Source organism: Mercenaria mercenaria, chromosome 17 (assembly GCF_021730395.1).
Source record: "Mercenaria mercenaria strain notata chromosome 17, MADL_Memer_1, whole genome shotgun sequence".
In the NCBI taxonomy this organism is placed as follows: Eukaryota; Metazoa; Mollusca; class Bivalvia; order Venerida; family Veneridae; genus Mercenaria; species Mercenaria mercenaria.
The window spans coordinates 64419135-64444127 of record NC_069377.1 but is presented as its reverse complement, the minus strand read 5'-3'; the positions used below and the strand labels follow the sequence as shown (position 1 = coordinate 64444127).

The 24993-nt window shown below is 35.8% G+C and overlaps 1 protein-coding gene across 1 annotated transcript in view; it reads right to left on the bottom strand.

Moving 5' to 3' along the window:
• The window catches only part of LOC123535667 (protein cycle-like), a 139350-nt gene that overhangs the window by 28787 nt on the left and 85570 nt on the right, over positions 1-24993 (bottom strand). The window contains exons 8-9 of the mRNA XM_045318415.2: positions 8033-8150; positions 5363-5533 (exon numbers count right to left, since the gene is read on the bottom strand). Coding sequence (XP_045174350.1) covers positions 5363-5533; positions 8033-8150 — 289 coding nt within the window. The remainder of the gene's footprint in view (positions 1-5362; positions 5534-8032; positions 8151-24993) is intronic.

Below are 24993 nucleotides of genomic sequence, written 5' to 3'. Positions count from 1 at the left end.
CAAATGGAGACATCCATACTGAAAGAATAGGTTTGTTGCAATATTAATTTCAACTAAGTTTTTGTGTTTAATAAAGGAAACTTAGAGATCTCATGAAATTAATTTCATTAAATGACTTTACGTGGAAATATCTCTTTGGTAACACACACAGAAGGAGACAGAATCTCAATTTCCCTATGCGAATTCAGCAACAATTTTCATTTTTATACTACTTTATTTTAGGTGAATTGTTAATTATGAAACAATATCTACAACTTATATTAATCCTTTTCGACACCACATTCCTGATGTAATCCATCACCCACAGAGAGAAGAGAAGCATTTGTTCTTTTTAATGTTGCACCAAGCACGAAAGATACATGTAATATTTTCATGTCTAAGGTATGACATGGCTGGAGATCAAACCAATGACCTCTAGCCCTCAATGCTGACACTCTACCACTCAGCTATCAATGTGATAGGCAACAATTGTGAAAGAACTAATACAAAAGGAACAATTAACCTACTTTTACATAAAGCGTTGTTAGCAATCTGGTTTCACAATTCTCGTTTTTGCAAATTTGGATATAACAAACAGATACAATCACTCTGGGAAATCTTTACTTATTTGTCTCTAAGATGTAGCTATTCATTTATCACTTTCCTGTCTGACAATGAGACATTAGCTGAGTTATTACAATAAACCAGAGCACAACAAAATGCAGGTTAGATGTATGGTTCATGGCCTACATAGTCACCTAATGTAATAAACAAGTGTGCAAAGTTTAAAAGCTGTAGCTTTCATAGTTTTTGAGAAAAGGTGACCTAAACAAAAAATTTAACCAATGCCGACTCCGATGCCCATAATCAAGTGACAACAATACCTCGTAGATTTTTTTTCAAAAGTCAGACAAGATAAAAATAACATCTGCACATTATGAAGATGTTGAAATACCTATACAAGGTTACACTGCATCTGCCTTTTCCCCATAATTTTTTTTTTTTCATAGCCTATTGTCAACTTGCACATTAAGTTGTCAGTATAACAGGCAAGGTAAAACTGTCTAGCCAACTTTCTTTATTAGCTTCTTTATTTCAATACTTCAATGTTGTCTAGATTTTAACAGTCGTGTGACCTTGCAAAGTGACACCTCTTGAAATGAAATGTCTAGGTGAAAATGTCTATTCATCACTGTCGAGAAGACTTTAGCGAAAAATTCCTGTTATAATATTGGTACAGCAAACAAATTCAGTGTTGGTACACAAGACACCCAAATGGACCTAAATCACACACATAAGAACTTTGAGCTTTTTACCTTGCTTCTGACCAAGTTTGGTAAACATCCATCAAGCAGTCAATTAAAAGCTATGTAAAGCTTTTTCTACATTTTTTTTCACTGTGATGGCTGCAAAATAGGTAACCCCATTACAGCAGATATGACTCTATCTAAGGGTTAATTCATCAAATTCATGAGAAGTTGTTTTTTCTTCTATTTCAGCTCTAGACATCCCTTCCTTCAATCAAGAGGAAATATTAAATAAAATTGAGAAAGGTACTACAAACCAAGTTTAGTAAAGATCTTAAGATCTTTCATGCATTCATGAGAAGAAGTTTTTTACAGGTTTTTCTACTTTCAGCTCTGGTGGACCCTAATAAATACTGTCGAAGCATAGCATTAAATCACAATCACACAAACAAATACAGTCAAACCTGTCTATAAAGACCACACTAAGGAGAGCCAAAATGTGGTCTTTATTGGGAGGTGGTCTTTATTCACAGGTTAAAACACACAATAAATGTTAAAATGGGAAAGAAAACATTGTGGTCTTCAGAGCCAGGTGGTCTCTGTTCAGAGGCAGTCTTTAATACAGGTTTCACTGTACTATGATTGCTGATCCTGTATTCACCACTCAGAGTTTTAGACAATTCAAAGAATTTACTTTCAAAATATTATTTATCCATTAAACTATTTTTCACACAGATCATTTGTTTGTTTGTTTTGGGTTTAACGCTGTTTTTCAACAGTATTTCAGTTATGTAACGGCAGACAGTTAACCTAACCAGTGTTCCAATGTCTTTTATCAATCGTCACGGAGAACATACACCTAGCCCAGGGATCATGACCCCGCGATCAGTAGATCTGTGCTCTCCCTATTGAGCTAAGACGGCAGACTCAGATCATTTGTAGCTGTAAATACTTGACTCTTGCAAAAATTCATTAAATTTGATAGTAATTTCTAACAGTTTATTTTCAGACCATTTATAAATACCAGCTCAGGAAACAAGGTATTACACAATAATTCTTAAATTTGAGGTACAACAGAAACTTGAGTCAATAGGTGTAAATTTCATGCTGGGTTTGTAATGTCATTTACAAGTGTGCTGTGATATTATAAGTTCATTAACAACAATTTCTTCTCCAGGTTTATTCCTAAGTGTAATGATTGTGTAATATGAAGATAATTAGCTTTGTATTATGAATTGTTACATCTTTATTTCCAACTGTTTACTTACTGAGCTACCAATATTTCTCCCAACTGATATTCACATTCCATATCCGGTGTATGGCATCATATGTGAAATCATTTTGAAGTCATCGCATTAACATGTTCATTTCAAGCAGGCTAAAGAATTAACATCATTTATATAACAACTATGTGTTGATGCTTAAGAAATACAAGAGGCCCAAATGGGCCTAGGTCGCTCACCTGAGACTGACTCTGACCTAATTAGATCTTGCTTGTGACAAAGATTAAATTTAAAAAATAATTTAAATTTCTTTTTTTAAATTTAAATTAAAGACTTTTAAAAGTATTTCTATTTTTAGCTCTAGCAGCCCCTAAAAGGGGCCAAGTGCCCCCATCTGAACAAATTTGGGAGAGGACAATATAGTTATGCTAGAAACCAAATTTAATGAAGATCCATCAAGCGGTGCATGGTTAGAAGTCATTTAAAGGTTTTTCTATTATTAGCTCTAGCTGCCCCTAAAAGGGGCCAACTGCCCCCATTTGAACAAACTTGGGAGACGACCATATAACAATGCCACAGACCAAGTTTGATGAAGATCTATCAAGCGGTTCATGAGAAGAAGTCGTTTAAAGGTATTTCAATTTTTAGCTCTAGCGACCCTTAAAGGGACCATGTGTCCCCATTTGAACAAACTTGATAGAGGACCATATGATGATACTAAAGACTAAATTTGATGAAGATCAATGCAGCAGTTCATGTTAAGAAGTTGTTTAAATGTATTTCTATTTTAGCCCTAGCGGCCACTAAAAGGGGCCAAGTGGCCCCATTTGAACAAATTTGGGAGAGGACCATATAATTATGCTACAGACCAAGTTTGATGAAGATCCATCAAGTGGTTCATGAGAAGAAGTTGTTTCAAGATTTTTCTATTTTTAGATCTAGCAGCCCCTAAAAGGGACCAAGTGCCCCCATTTGAACAAATTTGAAAGAGGACCTTATAACGATGCTAAAGACTAAGTTTGATGAAGATCCATCAAGCAGTTCATGAAAAGAAGTTGTTTAAAGGTTTTTCTATTTTTAGCTCTAGCAGCCCCTAAAACAGGCCAAGTGTCCCCATTTGAACAAATTTGATAGAGGACCTCACCAGGATATTTCAGACCAAATTTGGTGTTATTCTGACCAGTAGTTTCAGAGGAGATGTTTAAGTAAAAATAAGGACGACCAGTAGTTTCAGAGGAGAAGATGTTTAAGTAAAAATAAGGACGACGGACGATGGATGACGGACCATCCACCCATACCAGGGCTCCGGAAATTTTGATAACTCAATCAGTCCGAAAGTTCAAACGAAAATCCTGACATCGGCACTACCCCACCCACTGCATTCCCAATATTACATATTTTGTAAAACGTGATACAGTAAATAAATAAGCATGTCATGCATTAAAACTGAGTTACCGGTCACCGCGAGTTACCATACAATGAAGACAGTTATTCTGTGTTATGTGTGATCGTTACTTTGTTTAAATTTCGATGTTTTTCCTGCAAGGATAAAATTGCCCGCATTGACACCGTGTACGTAACTAGTCTAAAAGCCAACACTCGTGACTTCGGTACCGTATACACGGCAGATACTTTGTGATGTTTCCTCATTCTTTGACGGAATTCTATAAAATACAATGCGTCAAAGTGAATTACACGACACATATTCTCTGCTAAACAGCATCAGTATTTTAGGAATACTCTGCCTTGGACCGAATGTGTGTGTTATGTGAACACTGAGATCGAATTTCCCGCATGTATAGTACCAAAAGGTCACGCGGGTTGGCCACGGATATTTCATTTCACTTACGTTGTACTTCAGTAAGCAACTACATTTTATAAAGTTATATGTTCTCTTCTGATGTAAACAAAATTTCATTTTGAAACGTTTTTTTTGATAAACAGCGCCACTCCGGTTTTCTTTATCATTCGTGTTTGCCAGTCCATTTTTTTTTCTTTTTCTTTAATACAGTCGGGTTTCAAAGACGATTTTCTGCACTTGTTTCAACTGGAGCCCCAACAAATGAATCATGTAATTTTTTCAAATAAAGTAATTATAAAAAATATTTTTATCGATTTTCCGTGTGATGTCTCATTAAATCAAAGACCTATAATGTACATGATTAAATGCAGTGACCATTTGGTTTTTACCCGTGATCAGACATAACCTTTTGAAATAAACCATCCGTCGGATTCTAAATAAAAGAAGTGGATCCCCGTCGAAATGATTTGGATCCAGTCAGAAACATTTGGAAACCAGTCAAAAATGTTTAATACATTGCAGTCGGCTGTCTGCAAACATTAAAGGATGTGCCGCGTGGGCGTTGATTGCGTCACGTGCTAATTACGGACCGATTATCAAAGTGACAATCAGACCGATTGACACGTTTATTGATTATCTGAGGGTGCGACCAACAATTTCCTGCTTGGCAGGTGGTCGTGTATTGAGATATCAGACCGAAATTTATACTTTTCTCCATTTTTATGGGACCGTTTTTTTTCGTTTTTTCACTTCACGAATCAGTCTGAAAAGTCAAAAATCTGTCCAAAACCGACAAACCGGCAAATTTCCGAAGCCCTGACCCATACTAATAGCTAACCCTGAACCTTTGGTTCAGGTGAGCTAAAAAAGAGTATCAGAAAATTACACTAGTTCAATCGTGGATTAATGTTGCGCGCCTTAAGCCAACCACTATTTCCACTGCAGAACTCGAGCACATTTCTGGATACAAATCTGATAACCTATAAACATATGCTCCTTCTTAATCTTCAGTTATATCATGCTTCTGAAGCACTTGAGCAATATCTCAACTGAAGAACTGGAGCATATTTCTCCGTTACAAATGTAGTTACCTTTTATTAATTTTTGTTTACCTGATTTTCTCTTTCGATGTACAAACTCCATATCGTCTTTCTCAAACTTAATGCCCTTTGTACTATCACAGTTCTCACTGCGGTACTTCATCCGACAGTAGAAAGATCGTCTTGCACCTGAACACAGATGTGTAGGTCGCTGAGGCAGCTCGGTTTTTACTGGCATCAATGCTGAAATGATTTATTTTGTAACAAATTTCTGACAATTTGAAATCAGTGAACAATCTAAGCTGTGCTACCAGGGACCTGAATAGCTCCTAGTTTAATGTTTCAACATTTAAACCTTGAAGGTTAACTTGCACTTGCTTGTTCAGTGAAAGCTTCAAATTTTCACACTTTAACATCAAATGTAAGTGTTTACCCTTATTCTGGAAAGAAATTTTCTTCATTAAAGAACTGCAGTACCTTTCAGTGAACAAATTATGCAGTGAATATTACTAGGTATTAATAAGCCATTCTGTTCACTCTGTGGAAAATTAAATCTATAGGAAGTAGACCACAATCCCAGTAAATACTTAAATATCACACATTCTGGTGTGGACAAAATTTTGCTTAATTTCCAAATAATCTAGTAATGTTCAGTATAATATTAAACAAGTTATTCCAATAAAAGTAAATGCAAAATCAGTGAGTCTCTCAATATTTTCCAGTTATAGCAGTCAATGAGTTTGAGTCTGTTCATAAGAGGTAATTAAAAGTGCCTCTCATGCCACCTAGTGATGTCTTCAGCAGAATTCTATTATAAATTAACATAAAATGACACCTTATAATGATCCTTAAGGAACAGATATAATACAGATATAATACCTAAAGGAGTGAAAATACAATATGCAAAGGACCATACCCAAAGGACAAAGGACTGAATATAATATGCAAAGGACCATACCCAAAGGACAAAGGACTGAATACAATATGCAAAGGACCATACTCAAAGGACAAAGGACTGAATACAATATGCAAAGGACCATACCCAAAGGACAAAGGACTGAATACAATATGCAAAGGACCATACCCAAAGGACAAAGGACTGAATACAATATGCAAAGGACCATACCCAAAGGACAAAATACAATATGCAAAGAACCATACCCAAAGGACAAAGGACTGAATACAATATGCAAAGGACCATACCCAAAGGACAAAGGACTGAATACAATATGCAAAGGACCATACCCAAAGGACAAAGGGCTGAATATAATATGCAACGGACCATACCCAATACCAGGGCTCCGGAAATTTTGATAACTCAATTGGTCCGAAACGAAAATCCTGACATCGGCGCTACCCCACCCACCGCATTCCCAATATTACATATTTTGTAAAACGTGATAGAGTAAAGAAATAAGCATATCATGCATCAAAACTGAGTAACCAATCACCGCGTGTTTCCATACAATGAAGACAGTTATTCAGTGTTATGTGTGATCGTTACTTTGTTTAAATTTCGACGTTTTTCCGAGAAAATACTTGTAAGGATAAAATTACCGAGGCGCATTGACACCGTGTGCGTAACTAGTCTAAAAGCCAACGCACGTGACCGGTACCGTATACACGGCAGATACTTTGTGATGTTTCCTCATTCTTTGACAGAATTCTATAAAATACAATGCGTCAAAGTGAATAACACGACACATATTCTCTGCTAAACAGCATCAGTATTATAGGAATACTCTGCCGCAGACCGAATGTGTACGTTATATGAATGCTGAGATCGAATTTCCCGCATGTATAGTACCAAAAGGTCACGCGTGTTGGCCACGGATATTTCATTTCACTTATGTTGTACTTCAATAAGCAACTACATTTTATAAGTTATATGTTCTCTTCTGATGTAAACAAAATTTCATTTTGAAACGTTTTTTAAAAGACCGATTTGATAAACGGCGCCACTCCGGTTTTCTTTATCATTCGTGTTTGCCAATCCATTTTTTTTTCTTTTTCTTTTTTGCACAGTCAGGTTGCAAAGACGATTTTCTGCACTTGTTTCAACTGGAGCCCCAACAAATGAATTTTGTAATTTTTTCAAATCAAGTAATTATAAAAAATATTTTGATCGGTTTTCCGTGTGATGTCTCATTAAATCAAAGACCTATAATGTACAATTATAGCTCTTTGATTAAATGCAGTGACCATTTGTTTTTTACCCGTGATCAAACATAGCCTTTTGAAATAAACCATCCGTCGGATTCTAAATAAAATAAGTGGATCCCTGTCAAAATGATCTGGATCCAGTCAGACATATTTGGAAACCAGTCAAAAATGTTTAATACATTGCAGTTGGCTGCCTGCAAACATTAAAGGATGTGCCGCGCGAGCACTGATTGCGTCACATGCTAATTACGGACTGATTATCAAAGTGACAATCAGACCGTTTGACACGTTTAATGATTATCTGAGGGTGCGACCAACAATTTCCTGCTTGGCAGTAGATGGTGTATTGAGATATCAGACCGAAATTTATACTTTTCTCCATTTATACGGGACCGCTTTTTTTCGTTTTTTCACTTCATGAATCGGTCTGAAAAGTCAAAAATCGTTCCAAAACCGACAAACTGGCAAATTTCCGAAGCCCTGCCCAATACCTAAAGGGCTAGATACAATAACTAGGGCACATATTTAGGGCACACAAGGGCCATTGTGAATGCTATTCAAATGTGTAAGAAGCCTTACTTTTAGCATCGATAAGCCTTTCTCTTGGTGCGAGATCTGAAGATGAGAACTGTTCTTTCACTTTACTGATGTCACGTGGATGGATATAATCAAACAAACTCTGCCCTATCAATTCATTCTGAAAGAAATATCACATAATTTCAATTCATCATAAATGATGACATTTTCAAATCTGCTTCTAATGTCATGTGATGCGAAGGGTGCACACAGAAGGCTGTATTGTTTAATAACATCCTTTTGTCCCTGTTATCTGCTCTGATAAATTCAAGAACTTCAATGACAATGACAATGTCTCTATTCACTGAGTATTGTATTTCAGTTGTATTTCAATACAATGATCTATAGCAGACATGTAAAGCAAATTAAAAGAACCTGGTTTCCATTGGTAACAGAAATATTGGCCTCTTAATTTACCTGGTAAATAGTGGTTCAGATTTCTAGCACAATTGGGTTTATCTAAGAATAACCACCAGACCTGTAACAAGATAGCTTACCTGACCCAGCTTTTACACCAGATGACCCAGTTTTAAAAAAAGACTTTCATAAGACAACATTTGGACATGCTTTCATTATGAGCAGACAAAAAATGTGACCTCTTCAGTGTGAATAAATCTATTTCTTATAATTTGACCTAATGATGTACTTACTAACCTCTTCACACTTGTGAGAAGATTTTTATACATAATAAGGAAAGTGACCACGTCCTATGGCAGCCATATTTTTAAATGAATTGGAATATTTTTAAAAAATCTTGGTAGAAGGTCACATAAGGACCATTTGTGTAAAATTATTTTAAAATTGGGCCTACAGTTTCACAAAAGAAGATTTTTAAAATTTCACTTTATAGTAATCTTGTAAGCTGAGACTTTTGTTGAGTTTTAAGTACTCCTTATAACAGAATTAATGATGGGAAATTATACAATTACAATACTGAAATTACTGTCATTTACACACCAAGTTATATCAATTTTCTAAAATACACTGAAATGCATAATTATAATTATGTTTGGTGCCCATAAACTTGCAAATCTTGTTTTGTCTTCAATATTAGAACAGAAACTGAGTCAGATAAGCTGTCTTATCTATTGTATTGTGTAATTGTAATACAACTGTAAAATTATCAAAAGTTTAGTTTGGCAGCCATGAAACAGTCAAAGAAATTAAGATCTGAAACCCACAGGCCATTCAGGCCAGCAAGCTTGCAAAATCTACTGGCCCGGATCACTTTCTACTGGCCCGAATCTTTGATTATGTAGTCACTGTAATGGTACTGTGCACATTTAATTACATCTACTTTGCATTCAACATTTTTTTTCTTTTTTTCTTTTTTCCTCCTATAAATCCTATATAAGCTGTTGCGACAAGACAGAACAAATTTTGATAATATTTTCACTATTTTTATGTACATCTTTTAGTTTTTGATATTTTCTTTTCAAATTTGGTGCTCTAATGTAATTTTTCCTGCTCTTTTCATTTATGTAATCTTTCTTGTGAATTTCTTCAGTATCAGTAGGTTTAGATAAAACAAAATAAAAATTCACACATCTGCGAAAAAAACAACACTATTTTTGTATGCATGCATACATTGCTATAAAGTTTGAAAGAAAAAGTTATTAAATATCACTCTCATACAGAGCTAAAAACAATATTTTGTATGAGAGTGCAGACTGTCCGCGGAATCAGTTTCAGGGCAATTCCTATATTGAAATCAGCCGTATTTGAAATAAATTTCGAAGTAAATTTATAATAAAATCAAGAAATAACATGATTGATGCATAAGATCATGCTGAAGGAGGTTTAAGTCTACATCCATGAAGTTTATCGGCTTTTTTCACGCCGACTGAAAAGCATACATGTGATCTCCCGTGCAGGAGGGTCAAAATCCCGATTTTTTCACCTTGCCTCCCGTCTCCCGACCAAAACCATAATTCTCCCGCTTTTCAAAAAAAACCCAAAAAAAATCAGTATTATGACTGGGTTGATAATTACAGAGTGCCAAACATGTTTAGTTGTTTCATACATGTGATCTCCCGCCCAGGAAGGTCAAAATCCCTATTTTTTCACCTTGCCTCCTGTCTCCCGACCAAAACCATATTTCTCCCGCTTTTCAAAAAAAAAATCAGTATTATGACTGGGTTGATAATTTCCGAGGAGTGCCAAACATGTTTGCACAGTAAATCAAAGTGTCACCGACTGTTGTGTATTATACATGTTTGACACACATGTAGCTGGAGGAAAGAGTTGTTTTTCACAGGTGAATTATTAATTGTTTGTTTTGATAAGGGATTAGACAAGCAAGGCATTTTCTACCTGTCTCACAGGGCCGAATATCTGCCCATTCTCAATGCCAATTAAGCTCCATTTTTTACCAGTTTGAAGCAAAAATCTCCCAGTCATAAGAAATAATTCCCAACTGAAATGAATTTTGATTATTCAAAGAAAAATTTTGCTCGGTAATAAAATCACATAAATAATTGTTGGAAAAACCAACCCATTACTATTTTTAGAACAGGAGTGTTATTTCCCCTTCTGGAGTTACGCCATTTTCTTCCAATGTCAGGGGCGTCGGAAGGTGTTTGATATTGGGGCCGCGGGGGGTAGGGACGGGAGGGGGCATTCCCCTCCCGCAAGGTGGGTAAGGGGGACCTCCCCCTGAAATTTTTTTAAAACAGGATCATAAATGGTGAGTTCTGGTGCATTTAAGGGTACTGAATCGCATCTCAAGTCTCCAGTATTTTCTTACTATTTACATGGCTATAAGCAAAATAAAGTTTAATAAACTCTTTATCAGAATTAATAATGTAAAACGCAATACAAAGAATGCATGTATGTTTTTTTTTTTGTATTTAATGTATTGAACAATAATCATTCATATTACATTCATTTCTTATTTTTGTTTGAAATATCATTTTTTGAGTAAAAACAATTTATGTAATAAATTCCTTACATCTTAGCGGTGTGATAAATCTTAACACTTACCTCTTTCATTAAATAAAACAAAGAAGTTTATTTTTATAGCTCTTTGAATAAAAACATGATAATTATTTTTCTGAATTTTATAAGTTAATACCTTAGATCTTTGCGGCTGGGTATAGCTTAAACGTTCATTGACTAAAGACATGCCAATTAAAAACATGCTGATTTGTTCATGCGTAATTAATTAAGTTCAATCACGGACACGTGTGTATGACTCCAATTAACACCCCCGATCGTGTCACCGTCACCATGGTAACACACTAATCTGGACAGCGTGTAATGTTTAACGCGAAGCAAAATTTAATATACTATACAAAATATTGGGTCCGCGGACCTGCGACTCCAACTTATGAATTTACAAAAAATCGTTTTTGGGCAAATTATTGGGGCCGCGGTCGCCGCCCCTGCGGCCCCACTTCCGACGCCCCTGAATGTTTACCAAATTAATTTGCTACTAAATCGTACATATTTCATTGAAAATTGGATGAAAACACACACTCATTTATTTGATAACATCAATCTACATTATTTTGGTAAGGGTAAATACATGTTGATGCATTTTTGTTTTCTATTTTTCATGTCAAAATCATCAGTATTTTTATACAAAAGTGGGTGGGGTAAGGAATTTACACAATTTATGAGTTGTGTTCACACCAATTTAGAGCTTCGTTTTTTTTTTTTTAAAGTCCTCGAGTAGAATAATTTCAGACCTAAATTGAGAATTTGTTTCTACAAATTTAATCTGTTAAGAAAGTTTAAAGTTATAACAAGAGGGAGCTTCTGTAAGAAAGCATGCTCGACTTTTCTCAGTGATTGACTCTGAATTAAAGCTTTGCCAGTAATAGGGGCAATTAAAGCTTTGCCTGTAAAAGGGGCATAATAGTCAATAGCTTTGAATGTAACAGAGATACTAGACATTATATAAAACTTTAACCAAAAAAAAATGAAGTTAAAAAGTGGCATAACTCTGTCAAAATTCAAATCAAGAGTTATGAGGATTGTTTCTTCTGGTGTAGACTTATATATATTATTTTGTGGCTGAAAATATTGGATTTTCCTCAAAGTTATGTGTCCGTGCACTTAACTTATGTCGAAAAACCTCCAGTTTTGAGACCCCAACTCCAGCTGAAAATGGCAAATCTCCAGTTTTGGGATTCTGAACTTATCACATGTATGTGAAAAGTTTCGGTACCGCGATTTAGACCTGTCCGCAATAACACAATGCGTTTGATTGGATGGTTATATTTAATGGGACTGACGTCATAATGGAATTCCCTGTGATGCATGTTACCGAGAAGTAAGCGATAAATGTACGTTAAATGAGGGACACACTTTGATACAGACAAGATTAGGACTTTATCAAAGCAGATCCTGTCAAATTTTTCACTGGTCCAACAGAAATTTCACTGGTCATGGGCCATCGGACCACTGCTAATTTCGAAGACTGATGAAATTATTTGAAACAAGTAATCATGATGGCCCTTTATTGCTCACATGAGTATCAAAGCTTTACTGCACAATTTTGGTAGAGGGTCACCCAAGGAACATTTCTGTGAAATTAATTTGAAATCCAGTCAGTGGTTTCTGAGAGGAAGATTTTTGACATATTCCATAAATGTAGACATACAGAGGAAACTAGTCTGGCCTTTGGCAGTCACCTTTTTAGACAACTTGAAAGAATTTGATACAGGGTCATCAAAGGAACATAGTTGTGAAGTTATTGCAAAGTCAGACAAGCAATTTCAGAGCAGACAATTTTCAAAGTTTTCCATATAGCCATTATATTGGGAAAACTTGGTCCGGGGAAAACTCAAGAAGCTCTGACTTTAATTACCTAGTTTCAATCAGACAAACATTCTGACAAAGTTTCATGAAGATCAAGTAGAAAATGTGGCCTCTGGAGAGTTAAGGTTTTTGTATGATTTAACATATTTACCTATTTTTGATCTCGCGAGGTACCCCACTTTTAACTTGACCAAGATTTCATCAGACAAACATTCTAACAAAGATTTATAATGGTTAATTACAAAATGGGAAAACCAACATAGTGGTTTTGCAACCAGCATGGATCCAGACCAGCCTGCGTGGATCAGGATCCATGCTGTTCGCTAACGGTTTCTCTAATTGCAGTAGGCTTTAAAAGTGAACAGAATGGATCCTGACCAGACTGCGCGGATGCAGAGCCACTATGTTGGTTTTCTCATGGCGCAGCTCTTATAATGGTTAAGTACAAAATGGGACCTCCAGAAAGAAAATAAGGTTGCTATATGGTTTAACCTTGTGACCAAAATTTTAACTTCAGGTTACCTAGTTCTGAAAATATCCTAGATTTCATAGAGATGGACATTCTGACAAAAATATATGATGACCTAATGAAAAATGTGGTCTCTAAATATTAACAAGTTCTTTTCATGATCTGACCTTTGATCTTATTGCTACCCTATTTCGTTCTTGACCTAGATTTCATAGAGACATACAGTTTGACAAAGTTTGACATATATTTACAAATTTATGTTTGAGATAAGAAGATTTTCAAAGTTCTTGAGGAAAACCTAGCTCCGACCCCTGGTGACCATGTTTTTGAACAAAACAGAATGATTCGAAGGAACTTTAGATGATGGTTAACCATGGAGCATTTAGTCCGAGAGCTCACGGACTTTTATTGCAACAATTGAGGCCAAAAGAAGTTTATACATTTTTGGAAACAATATTTCATTTCCTCTATGAAAACCTGTTTCTTAAGTGTCAAAGCCGTGCCTATCTATATTTTGTTCACTTATGTTTGTGATAGGGGAGGTAAAACTCACTTGTAAAAATATTAGGGGGTAGGGTAAAGTTTACGTCTACAAGTTGCTTCACTGATTAATTACAGTAATTATCTGATTGTCAGTAAATGTATATATGTCCAACAATGACAGCAATAAGAAATTCATCAAAAAGGACTGAAGGGCAGGGCTCCGGAAATTTTGATTACTCAATCGGTCCGAAACGAAAATCCTGACATCGGCGCTACCCCACCCACCGCATTCCCAATATTACATATTTTGTAAAACGTGATAGGGTAAAGAAATAAGCATGCCATGCATTAAAACTGAGTTACCAATCACCGCGCGTTACCATACAATGAAGACAGTTATTCAGTGTTATGTGTGATCGTTACTTTGTTTAAATTTCGATGTTTTTCCTAGATAATATGAGGCATTGACACCGTGTGCGTAACTAGTCTAAAAGCCAACGCACGTGACTTCGATACCGTATACACGGCAGATACCTTGTGATGTTTCCTCATTCTTTGACGGAATTCTATAAAATACAATGCGTCAAAGTGAGTTACACGACACATGCTAAACAGCCTCAGTATTTAAAGAATACTCTGCCGCGGACCGAATGTGTACGTTATTTGAACGCTGAGATCGAATTTCCCGCATGTATAGTACCAAAACGTCACGCGGGTTGGCCACGGATATTTCATTTCACTTACGTTGTACTTCAATAAGCAACTACATTTTATAAAGTTATATGTTCTCTTCTGATGTAAACAAAATTTCATTTTGAAACGTTTTTTAAAAGACCGCAGTGGCAGTGGCTAGGATTACGGTACCATAATCCTAGCCACTGCCATTTGACAAACAGTGTCACTCCGGTTTTCTTTACCTTTGACCCTTAATATTACATTTGAACTTGTCTGATTTTAGATGATATCTTTATTACTGGCATTGTGAGACATATATACATTAAAATAAATCACGAGCAGTTACTTATAATGATTAAAACATATCTGTTATATCTCAAACAGGAAGCTATTCATGACCTTTGACCCTTGATATAAGCTTTACTCTTGGCATTTTGGGGGTTACATCTGCACTGGTGACTTTGCCTGACATACAAACATTAAAACGAATTAACTTCATTGACTAATAATGTGAAAACATATTAAACAGATTAAAAAAGTTAAGGCAATAATTTTCACATTTTTGCATGAAAATGAACTTTGACCTTCAATTATCAGGGTTGACCTTGACTTTTTGCAATAAAATTTGCATTTCTGATTTTGGCTGATATATACGCATTACATCAATAAAGATGAGTGACTTATGATAACAAACTATTTTTTAAGAATAAAAATAAATTTCAAATGTGCCAATTTTTGTGATTTTAACATAAATCTGACCTTTGACCTTGAATATCCAGTTTGCCCTTCAGTCCTTTTTGATGAATTTCTTATTGCTGTCATTGTTTGACAATTATACATTTACTGACAATAAGATAGTTACTGTAATTAAACAGTGAAGCAACTTGTAGACGTAAACTTTACCCTACCCCCTAATATTTTTACAAGTGAGTTTTACCTCCCCTATCACAAACATAAGTGAACAAAATATAGATAGGCACGGCTTTGACACTTAAGAAACGGGTTTTCATGGAGGATGTGAAATACTGTTTTCAAAAAAGTATAAACTTCTTTTGGCCTCAGTTGTTGCAATAAAGGTCCGTGAGCTCTCGGACCAATTGCTTTGAAATGGTTTTGAAATTGAGTCAGCTGTTTCAGACCAGAGGGATTTCAACATTTTCCATAAACAGTCTTGTAACTAGCCCTGCCCCCTTAGGATCATGTTTTTTAAAAAAGAATTTCTAAAGGAATGTTATAGATGAAACTGTTTTAAATTGATCCCCGAGTTTCAAAGAAGAAGATTTTCGAAGTTTTCCATGGATGCATGGATGAACTGGTTTTGAACCCATCCAAGACACATTCCTGTGAAGTTTGTATGAAATTTTCATTGTGGTTTAGAAGAAGATGTTGTGTCTTCAAAGAAATTGTGGATGTTGGCCAGACGGACGGATGGCTGTTGGATATCCAGCAATCCTAAAAGCACATTATGAGCAGTTTGAGATCAGATGAGCAAAAAAAAGGTTTACATTTTCCCCATTACATGCTGTTAATTATACCTGTAACAGGAAAAAAAATCTATCTCTACTGTGAAATTAATATCTCACAAAATCTCCCATTACAAATAGAAGATAGCAAAACATAGTAAACTACAGACAGCTGATGTCTTCGAAGGTAAAGGTCACTGCTCAAATTTCCAACTTTATGTAAGCAGCCACAAAGTAAACTTGACCTACTCTGTCTCTTGTAATATTGCTGGAAAAGCATTTTCTGTGCATTGAGAGGAAATGTGATTTTCCAGGAACTATATAGAAAATGTATCTTTACTGAAGATGCAGTGAGACAAGTACAAAAGAAAAAAAGCATTTGAATTTATAACTGAAATTTACTTACAGTCACATTCTAAAATGAATTATCAGGAAAATGATGGTGCTGGTGTCGTAGGGTAGAGTATAAGGGTGCACTTATATTTCCTTGCTATTGAGCTAGCTTTATAGCAACGTGGTAGAGTGTCTGCCTTTGGTGTGAGAGGTCCCGGGTTCAATTCCCAGTCAGTGCTGAAGTATTTTCAGTCTGTTACACTGGTTTATATAAATCATGCTTCCTGCCACACATGACGGCATTGGACCGTATCAATCATTGAATAAAGAAGAATACATGCAAATGAGGTCTGATTTTTAGTGTTGGGAACCAGTAAGATATTCCTAGTTGAAAAAAGACCCATGACTGATAAATCACAGTTAGAATTGTCACTAGACATCATTGAATGATCAGCAAATTTACCAGGATTTCTAGTTAGAAAGGACTGAGTTGATTTTAACGTCATGAAATACTTTTGTCGGTGACACTGAAGTGGTTAAAAATGTTGAAGAGTTAATGTCACAAGTGCTTTCCTACATTGCAGTCCATCTGGTATACTTTGAGTGACTCCAGAACCAAAATAGTGACTGATGGTCTTGCTATAATAATGCTTCAACCTAAGATTTTTGAAACAACACCCACTTTTGACAAGTGTAAAAATCCATCAGATTTTTAATAGACATGCATTAAGTTGAATTTTAGAAAAGTCAGGGATTTTGAAGGAGTCATTGTTCACGAGTCTGTATTTGACTTCAGCTTTTTATAACATTTTATTTTTGCAAGCTGATGCTGTGGATTTGGTAAGACATGAATTACAACACTCGCTTCACTGCATGCACAGGTCACAAATTGGTCACATTTCTGGTATCACAAATGAAACCTTGGCTACAATTTACTGAATAATAATAATAATTTTATATGCAGAATTCTCAAATTACTGATTGGAAACTATTTGAAGTCTAAATGTCAATGTGACCTTGAACACTTAAAAGCTTTAAGCCATTGGGTTCTTATGTTAATGATCTAAAACATTTTTCACTCTCAATGTCACTGTGACCTTGGCCTTTGATCAAATGACCTCTAGCAATAGTTTAAGAGGAGATGTTAATTGGAGAAACTGTTTGACATATACAGCATCTCACACTCTAGCAAGACAAAAATGTTCCAGTGTCCCTTCAAATAATTGGTTTGAATTTATAGTTACTGAGTTCTGCTTACTGTAAAAACAGAAATTTTTGCAAGGGTTTAATTCTTGCTATATTCACAAGGCCCTACATCTCACGAAAATTAATTTTCGTGTAAATGTTCAGCATAAGTATAATTCAAATTCAAGCATGACACCATATTTACAATTTCGCGAATATTCAAACCTCGGGAACATACTCAAAATTTCAAATTCGCGTAATTTTGACCCAGAGAAAATATGTGCTTTTTCAGAACTCGTGAAATGTAAGTGAAAATTTCAAATTGTGAGTCAAAATTTCATTAAGTTGCATTTTTTTTTGCGAAAACTTGGGCCAAATGATAAGCATTATTACCATCTCTATTGCTGTTCTTTCTTTCACAAATCACAGTCAATTCACTGTATGCCTCCTGTGCATGTGACAAGTATACTCAGCTACTGTGATGATGTTTTCGGCATTTGTGCTGAGCATTTTTGTGTGTTTTTTTTTAGGAAATCTTTAATATGAGACAAAGTATTCATAATCTGGCCGGTATGAGTGGGCATTTTTAATACTGAAATCAGGATTCCATAGCCTTTGTGGGTTATGCATATCAGATCAAAACAGCATTCTCTTTTTTTTATTTAGTGAACAGAAAAGAAATCTACATGCCAGTATCAAGTAGAAAATCTGGCTAAATTCTGTCTCTGCTAGTTCAGGAAATAACCAGGTTTGTAGAGGTTTTTTGACTCCTGTGAAAATTAGCTTTCATACAATTACTGGCACCTGCTTCAGTGAGAATAAGATTTCACTTGCTGGTATTGAAAACTGGCTACAAAAGTCAAGATCACATGTCATGTGTTCATGAAGTCAGGAGAGGAATATCTTTCTACATTTGCATTGGAATATGTCAGCATTTTCCATTTTATAACATCAGCATTAGAATAGAATGAATTAAATGAGGCTATATAAATACAGTCAAACTTGGTTCGCTCGAACTCGATGGGACCAGAAAAATTTGTTCGAGTTATTTGTAGTTCAAGCCACTGAGCAAAATACATTATATCGGGATTTTGCGGGACTCCACGTTGAGTTTCAGCAAAGAGTGGTGTTCAAATTATCCGAATTTGTGTGAACAAAGTTTGACTGTACTGCAAACTTTCATCATTTTGCAACAAATTCAGGCATAATACCAAAAACAGCACAAACAAGTGTTTTGTCTGACATTCAACCTTGACCTTCAGGTGGTATGATTGTAAGACCAAAAACTTTTACTTTAATCATGTCTTAAATAAAAACATATTATAACTTCTTTAATTACCCTACAACAAACCAATATGTTAAGTATATTTGAGCATATATCATCAGTACTGGAATCCTGATAGCTTCAAGTACATCAGTGTTGACACCTCATTACAGTCTAACCTGTACTAACGGTCACCTCTGATCAGCGGTCACCTCCATTCAGCTGTCATTTTATGACGCCCCCGACAGATTTTCCTCTATTTTATCACTTCATTCAGTGGCCACCTGCCGTCCGCGGCCAGCGGCCACAGAAATTGCTTCCCGACCACCGTATCTGACCCCTTTCAGCGGCCATTTTTCTTCCAAAACCAATTACTTTTAGGCGATAATCGCCGAAGATACCCGATTTTTGAGAAGCACGTGTTTGCTAAGTTTCGCGTGACTTCACCACAAGAACCACAAAATGACATGAGCTCCTCAATTAAAACTGATAACCAAAGGTGTAATCCCCTTTTTGTTATGATCAAACGGCCAGTAGTTATTGGCCATTAGCGTGTCACCTCGTGTCAATTTTGTTGTTCACAGTTTGATCTCGGTTAAAGAAAATACTCAATAACTAATTAGTAGCAAAATATTTGTGATTTTTTTATACTTCTGTCATCAAAATACTATTTAACTGATGCGAAATTGTGTTTGAAAAAAATATAAACCACTCTATTTTTTACAGAACATAACGGCAATCATAGTTTTAGCGTTGACAATAAGCGCGGAGAGTAGCTTCCCTTACCAAAATGGCGAAAATTGTAAACAAACTTGTTTTTAAGTTGTAATGTCTGTAACAATTTTTGTTGTAATAAAACCATGCCGGAGTTTTAGATTGCTAAGAAGACCATTCGTATTGCAAAGGCAAATGCACATCATTGTATCCAGGTAAAATAATAATAGAAAACAGAAAAAGAAATGGGCCTAAAGGCTAAACTGGTCAGAAATCAGAAAAATACATATTATACTGGCTGCACCTCCGATCAGCGGTCACCTGGCTTAAGCGGCCAAATTGTCTGCTTCCCCTGGCTGGCTGCTTAAGACAGGTTAGACTGTATTCACATTACTCTGTCACAAAGTTTGTCATTTAACCACCTGACACCAATCTTCTTGATAAAATAATATGGCTTTTGCCTTCATATTTCTAAAATGGAACAGTTGTTATACAAAGATGAAATATTAGATGCTGTATCTCAAAAGCCTGTCTGCTAGACATGTGACATTAAAGAGGAAGTTAGGTTCTCCCTTCTTGCGTATAGCTCCACATTGGCAATACAGGCCTGAGCCTTTAATAATTAAGCCGCACCATGAGAAAACCAACATAGTGCCTTTGCGCAGTCTGGTCAGGATCCATGCTGGTCGCTTTCAAAGCCTATTGCAATTAGAGAAACTGTTAGCGAACAGCATGGATCCTAACCAGACTGCGAGGATCCTTGCAGGCTGGTCTGGATCCATGCTGGTCGCAAACGCACTATGTTGGTTTTCTCATGGCACGGCTCAATTTATAACTGTAATAATAATTTTCTTGAACTTATTTTTTTGTCCTACATATAGCATAAAATGCTTTTACAAGCACTCTAGACCAAAAAAGTCCCAAGAAAACATGTCCACACCCCTGTGAAAAAGGTTCATGAACTTCATGAATTTATTCATGAATTTGTAAGAATTTGTGAATTATTTCATAAATTATCAAAAAAGTTCATGAACTACAAGGAAAAGTTCACTTACTTAAATTCATGAAGTCTCAAGTTCAAGAATAGTACTTTCATTTCATGAACTTGTAAATATAGTTCATGAACATTTCAGAAAATCCATTAAATAACTTAAGAAATTCATGAACTTGAAAATGAAATTCAGATAATGATTGAAATTGTGATTCAGGAACTACAGGGTTATGACCCTGTAAAAAATGTTCTAGAACTAGTATTAAGTTCTTGAACATTCAAGAACTTCTGAAGAACTTTAAGAACTGTTCTTGAACCAGCACAACAGTTCTTAGACTGTGATTCTAGAACAATGATAGTTCTTGAACATTGGTTCAAAAACTGCAAAAGTTCAAGAAATTATAGAACTTTACCAGTTCCCGAACAGTTACTGTTGGTCTAAACCAAGACGAAGAACCAGAATTGTTCATGAACACAGGTTCATTAAAAGTACTAAAATTCAAAACCTTTTTCTAGTTCAGTGTAACCAGTTCTTGAACCCAATTGTGAGTTTCTGAACTGTTCATTCATTAAACATAAAACTTAGGTTTATTACCTTTTACAATAAATGAATAAGTTCATGAACTTTTCATGAATGTTCATGAACATTAAATTCACAATGTCACATGATCAGTTTCCATTATTTTGTTGCATGCTGGGAAATTTTTTGCACATGTGATTCAGAAATTTCTGAGAAGTTTGTGCAGCAAATAAGAAGGTAATAATTATCATACTACAGTTAGGAATGGTTTAAAAGGAACATGAGTATACTAAAAAACAAGAGATCACAGAGTGATCTTGGCGCCCACCAATGTGCCATTTTTGAGTGTTCCAAATTTCAAGACTTACTGACTAGCTCAAGGTCAAATTTCATTTCCGTACACAACACTTTGCATGTGGTCCAAATTCGAAAGCTGTAGCTTGAGAAATGTGAAAGTAGGTCACTAGATCAATTTCAAGGACGAAATGTGAAAGTAGGTCACTAGGTCAAAATCAAGGTCAAATTACACTTCAGAACACAAATTTATGCATGTGGTCCAAATTTAAAGCCTGTACCTTCAAAAATGTGGAAGTAGGTCACTAGGTCAATGTCAAGGTCAAAGTTTGTTTCGGTACACAATCCTATGCATGTGGTCTAAATTTGAAGCCTGTAGCTACAGAAATGTGAAAGTAGGTCACTAGGTCAATCTTAAGGTCAAAGTTCATTTCGGTACACAAAACTATGCATGTGGTCCAAATTTAAAGGCTGTAGCTCGAGAAATGTGAAAGTAGGTCACTAGGTCAAAATCAAGGTCAAATTTTATTTCGGAACACAGAACTATGCATGTGTTCCAAATTTGAAGCCTGTACCTTCAAAAATGTGAAAGTAGGTCACTAGGTCAATGTAAAGGTCAAAGTTTGTTTCGGTACACAAAACTATGCATGTGGTCCAAATTTGAAGGCTGTAGCTTGAGAAATGTGGAAGTAGGTCAGTAGGTCAAAATCAAGGTCAAATTCCAATTCAGAACACAAAACTATGCATGTGGTCCAAATTTGAAGCCTGTACCTTCAAAAATGTGAAAGTAGGTCACTAGGTCAAAGTCAAGGTCAAAGTTTTTTTCAGTGCACAAAACTATGCAAGTGGTCCAAATTTGAAGGCTGTAGCTACAGAAATGTGAAAGTAGGTCACTAGGTCAAAATCAAGGTCAACTCATGTCAAGGTTCATCTTGCCACTCAAAACCATACATGTGGTCCAAATTTGAATGTTGTAGGTTATTGACAAGAAGATTTTAAAATCTTTTCCCTATATAAGTCTATATGAACCATGTGACCCCCCAGGGCGGGGCCATATTTGACCCTAGGGGGATAATTTGAAAAACTTGGTAGAGAACCACTAGATGAAGCTACATTACAAATGCCAAAGCCCTAGGCTTTGTGGTTTGGACAAGAAGATTCTCAACGTTTTTCCCTATATAAGTCTATGTAAACCATGTGACCCCCGGGGCGGAGCCATATTTGACCCTAGGGGGATAATTTGAACAATCTTAGTAGAAGACCACTAGATGATGTCATATACAAAATATCAAAGCCCTAGGCCCTGTGGTTTTGAACAAGAGGTTTTTCAAAGTTTTTCCCTATATGTGACCCCCGGGGCTGGGCCATATTAGACCCCAAGGAAATATTTTGAATCATCTTGGTAGAGGACCACTAGATGATGCTTCATACCAAATATCAAAGCCCTAGGCTCTGTGGTTTTGGACAAGAAGATTTTCAAAGTTTTTCCCTATATAAATCTATGTAAATTATAGAAATAAACAAAGGGCCATAACTTACTAAAAAATTGTTGAACCAGTCTGATTTTCAGGGGGACACAACTAGGGTACCAATACATCATTCTGACAAAGTTTGGTCAAAATCCCCCAGGTAGTTTCTGAAGAGATGCGATAACGAGAAATTGTTAACGGACGGAAGGACGGACGGACTGACGGACGGACGGAAGGACGACGGACCACGGACGCAGAGTGATTTGAATAGCCCACCATCTGATGATGGTGGGCTAACAAATACACTGGGACCCCGATATAACGCTGTCCAAGGATCGAGACCCGCGGATCTAGCGGGGTTAAATTTATAACGCGGGTTGATCGTTTCAGCGGTATATGCAATACCCCAACCACCGGTAATGTATTAGACGTATTTTGGACGCTGTTTTATGTTAATAAGAAATAGGAATCGTATAAACGGGACATTTATTTACCTTAAATGCTACTGAAAAATACAAAGAAGAATTATAACGCTGTGTCATCTTCTCATTTTGTCGTGATTCTAAAAGAAAGTTGGAATTGTGTATCCCGGAAGTAAACATATATAACGCTGTGTGAGGAGTGTGCGGTCGTGAGAATTACATATATGCAATGCAATTACACTGGGGGTTTATGTAACTAAAAGAGAAAAAACGCGGACAGTCTTAAAAAATTTAATTTTGAATACATGAAGAAAATCGATAAATAAGATAGAATATTGTTAAATCACCGTCATTAACATACGATATTAAAAAGGGAGAACAATCTCAATATGGCTTTCAGTTCATCGAATCTTCGTTAATTCCGATGAACTGAATGTGATAATTACGAAAAACGGCTGCATTACAAAACTGGGCCTGTTGTTCGATTTTTTATTCACTCAAGTGTTCATGTCATCCGCTTAATTGGTGCAAACTTAAACGGTTTGATAGTTGACGACCAATGTTACACGCTTGTTATGCAAACAACCTAATTTTGACACGGTACTGATTGCCTGATTGTCACATATCTAGATGTATTCAAACTTTAACAAAGGCGATATGCAAACAAGTAAGCTAGCAGACAATTATTGATTTTTGGCAAAGGTGTTAAAGTACAAAGTATACAGGTACATGTAGTTTTAACGCTGGTTATGATCAAATCAAATAACATCCGCGGACTGGTTTTTTTTTTTTTTTTTTTTTTTTTTTACCCCCGAAAATTCCTGAGCCAAGAGCCTACCGCGTTATAATGAATACCGCGGTATATTGAGTAGCGCTATAATGGGTTTCAAGTGTAAGTAATTAGTGTGTTGTCATAAATCAATCATTTTAAAAAATAAAATCCTTTTAAAATGTCACAAGTTTTCATGACCCTGAAACAAAGCTAGTATCTGAGTTTCAATCTTGAGATTAAAGTAAATTATACATTGTTTAACTTAATGTTTTGTATTTTATACAGCAATTGTTTACTTCTTATTATGCTCCCAATCCCACTCTAGTTTACTGTTTTACTCAACATGTCATTTGTCGAGGGTGGAAAATGTCATTGTCACAGTGACTCGGCAGAGACTAAAAACAAGAGCATAGCCTTGCGGGTGCTGACGCTCATCTGATTTTTTTTGTGTAATAGAAATATTGTCCTACCCATGATTTTCTAAGTCTAAACAGGGCCATAATTCTTGCAAAAAGCAGGATAGAGTTATGTTTCTTGATGTACAGTGTCCACTTATGATGGTGAAAAACTGTTGCAAGTTTTAAAGCAATAGCTTTGATAGTTTATGAGAAAAGTTGACTTAAACATAATATTCGACCAAGAAAATGATTTTTCTAAGTCCAAAAGGGGCAATAATTATTGCAAAAAGCAGGATGGAGTTATGTTGCTTGCTGTACCGGGTCAGCTTATGATGGTGAACAAGAGTTGCAAGTTTTAAAGCAACAGCTTTGATGGTTTAAGAGAAAAAGTTGACCTAAACATAAAACTTAACCAAGAAATCTGATATTTTCTAAGTCCAAAAGGGGCCATAAATCTTGCAAAAAGCAGGATGGAGTTATGTTTCTTGCTGTACAGGGTCAGCTTATGATGGTGAACAAGTGTTGCAAGTTTTAAAGCAATAGCTTTGATAGTTTAGGATAAAAGCTGACCTAAACATAAAATTTAACCAAGAAAACTGATTTTCTTAGTCCAAAAGGGGCAATAATTCTTGCAAAAAGCAAGATGGAGTTATGTTTCTTGATGTACAGGGTCTGCTTATGATGGTGAACAAGTATTCCAAGTTTCAAAGCAATAGCTTTGATAGTTTAGGAGAAAAGTTGACCTAAA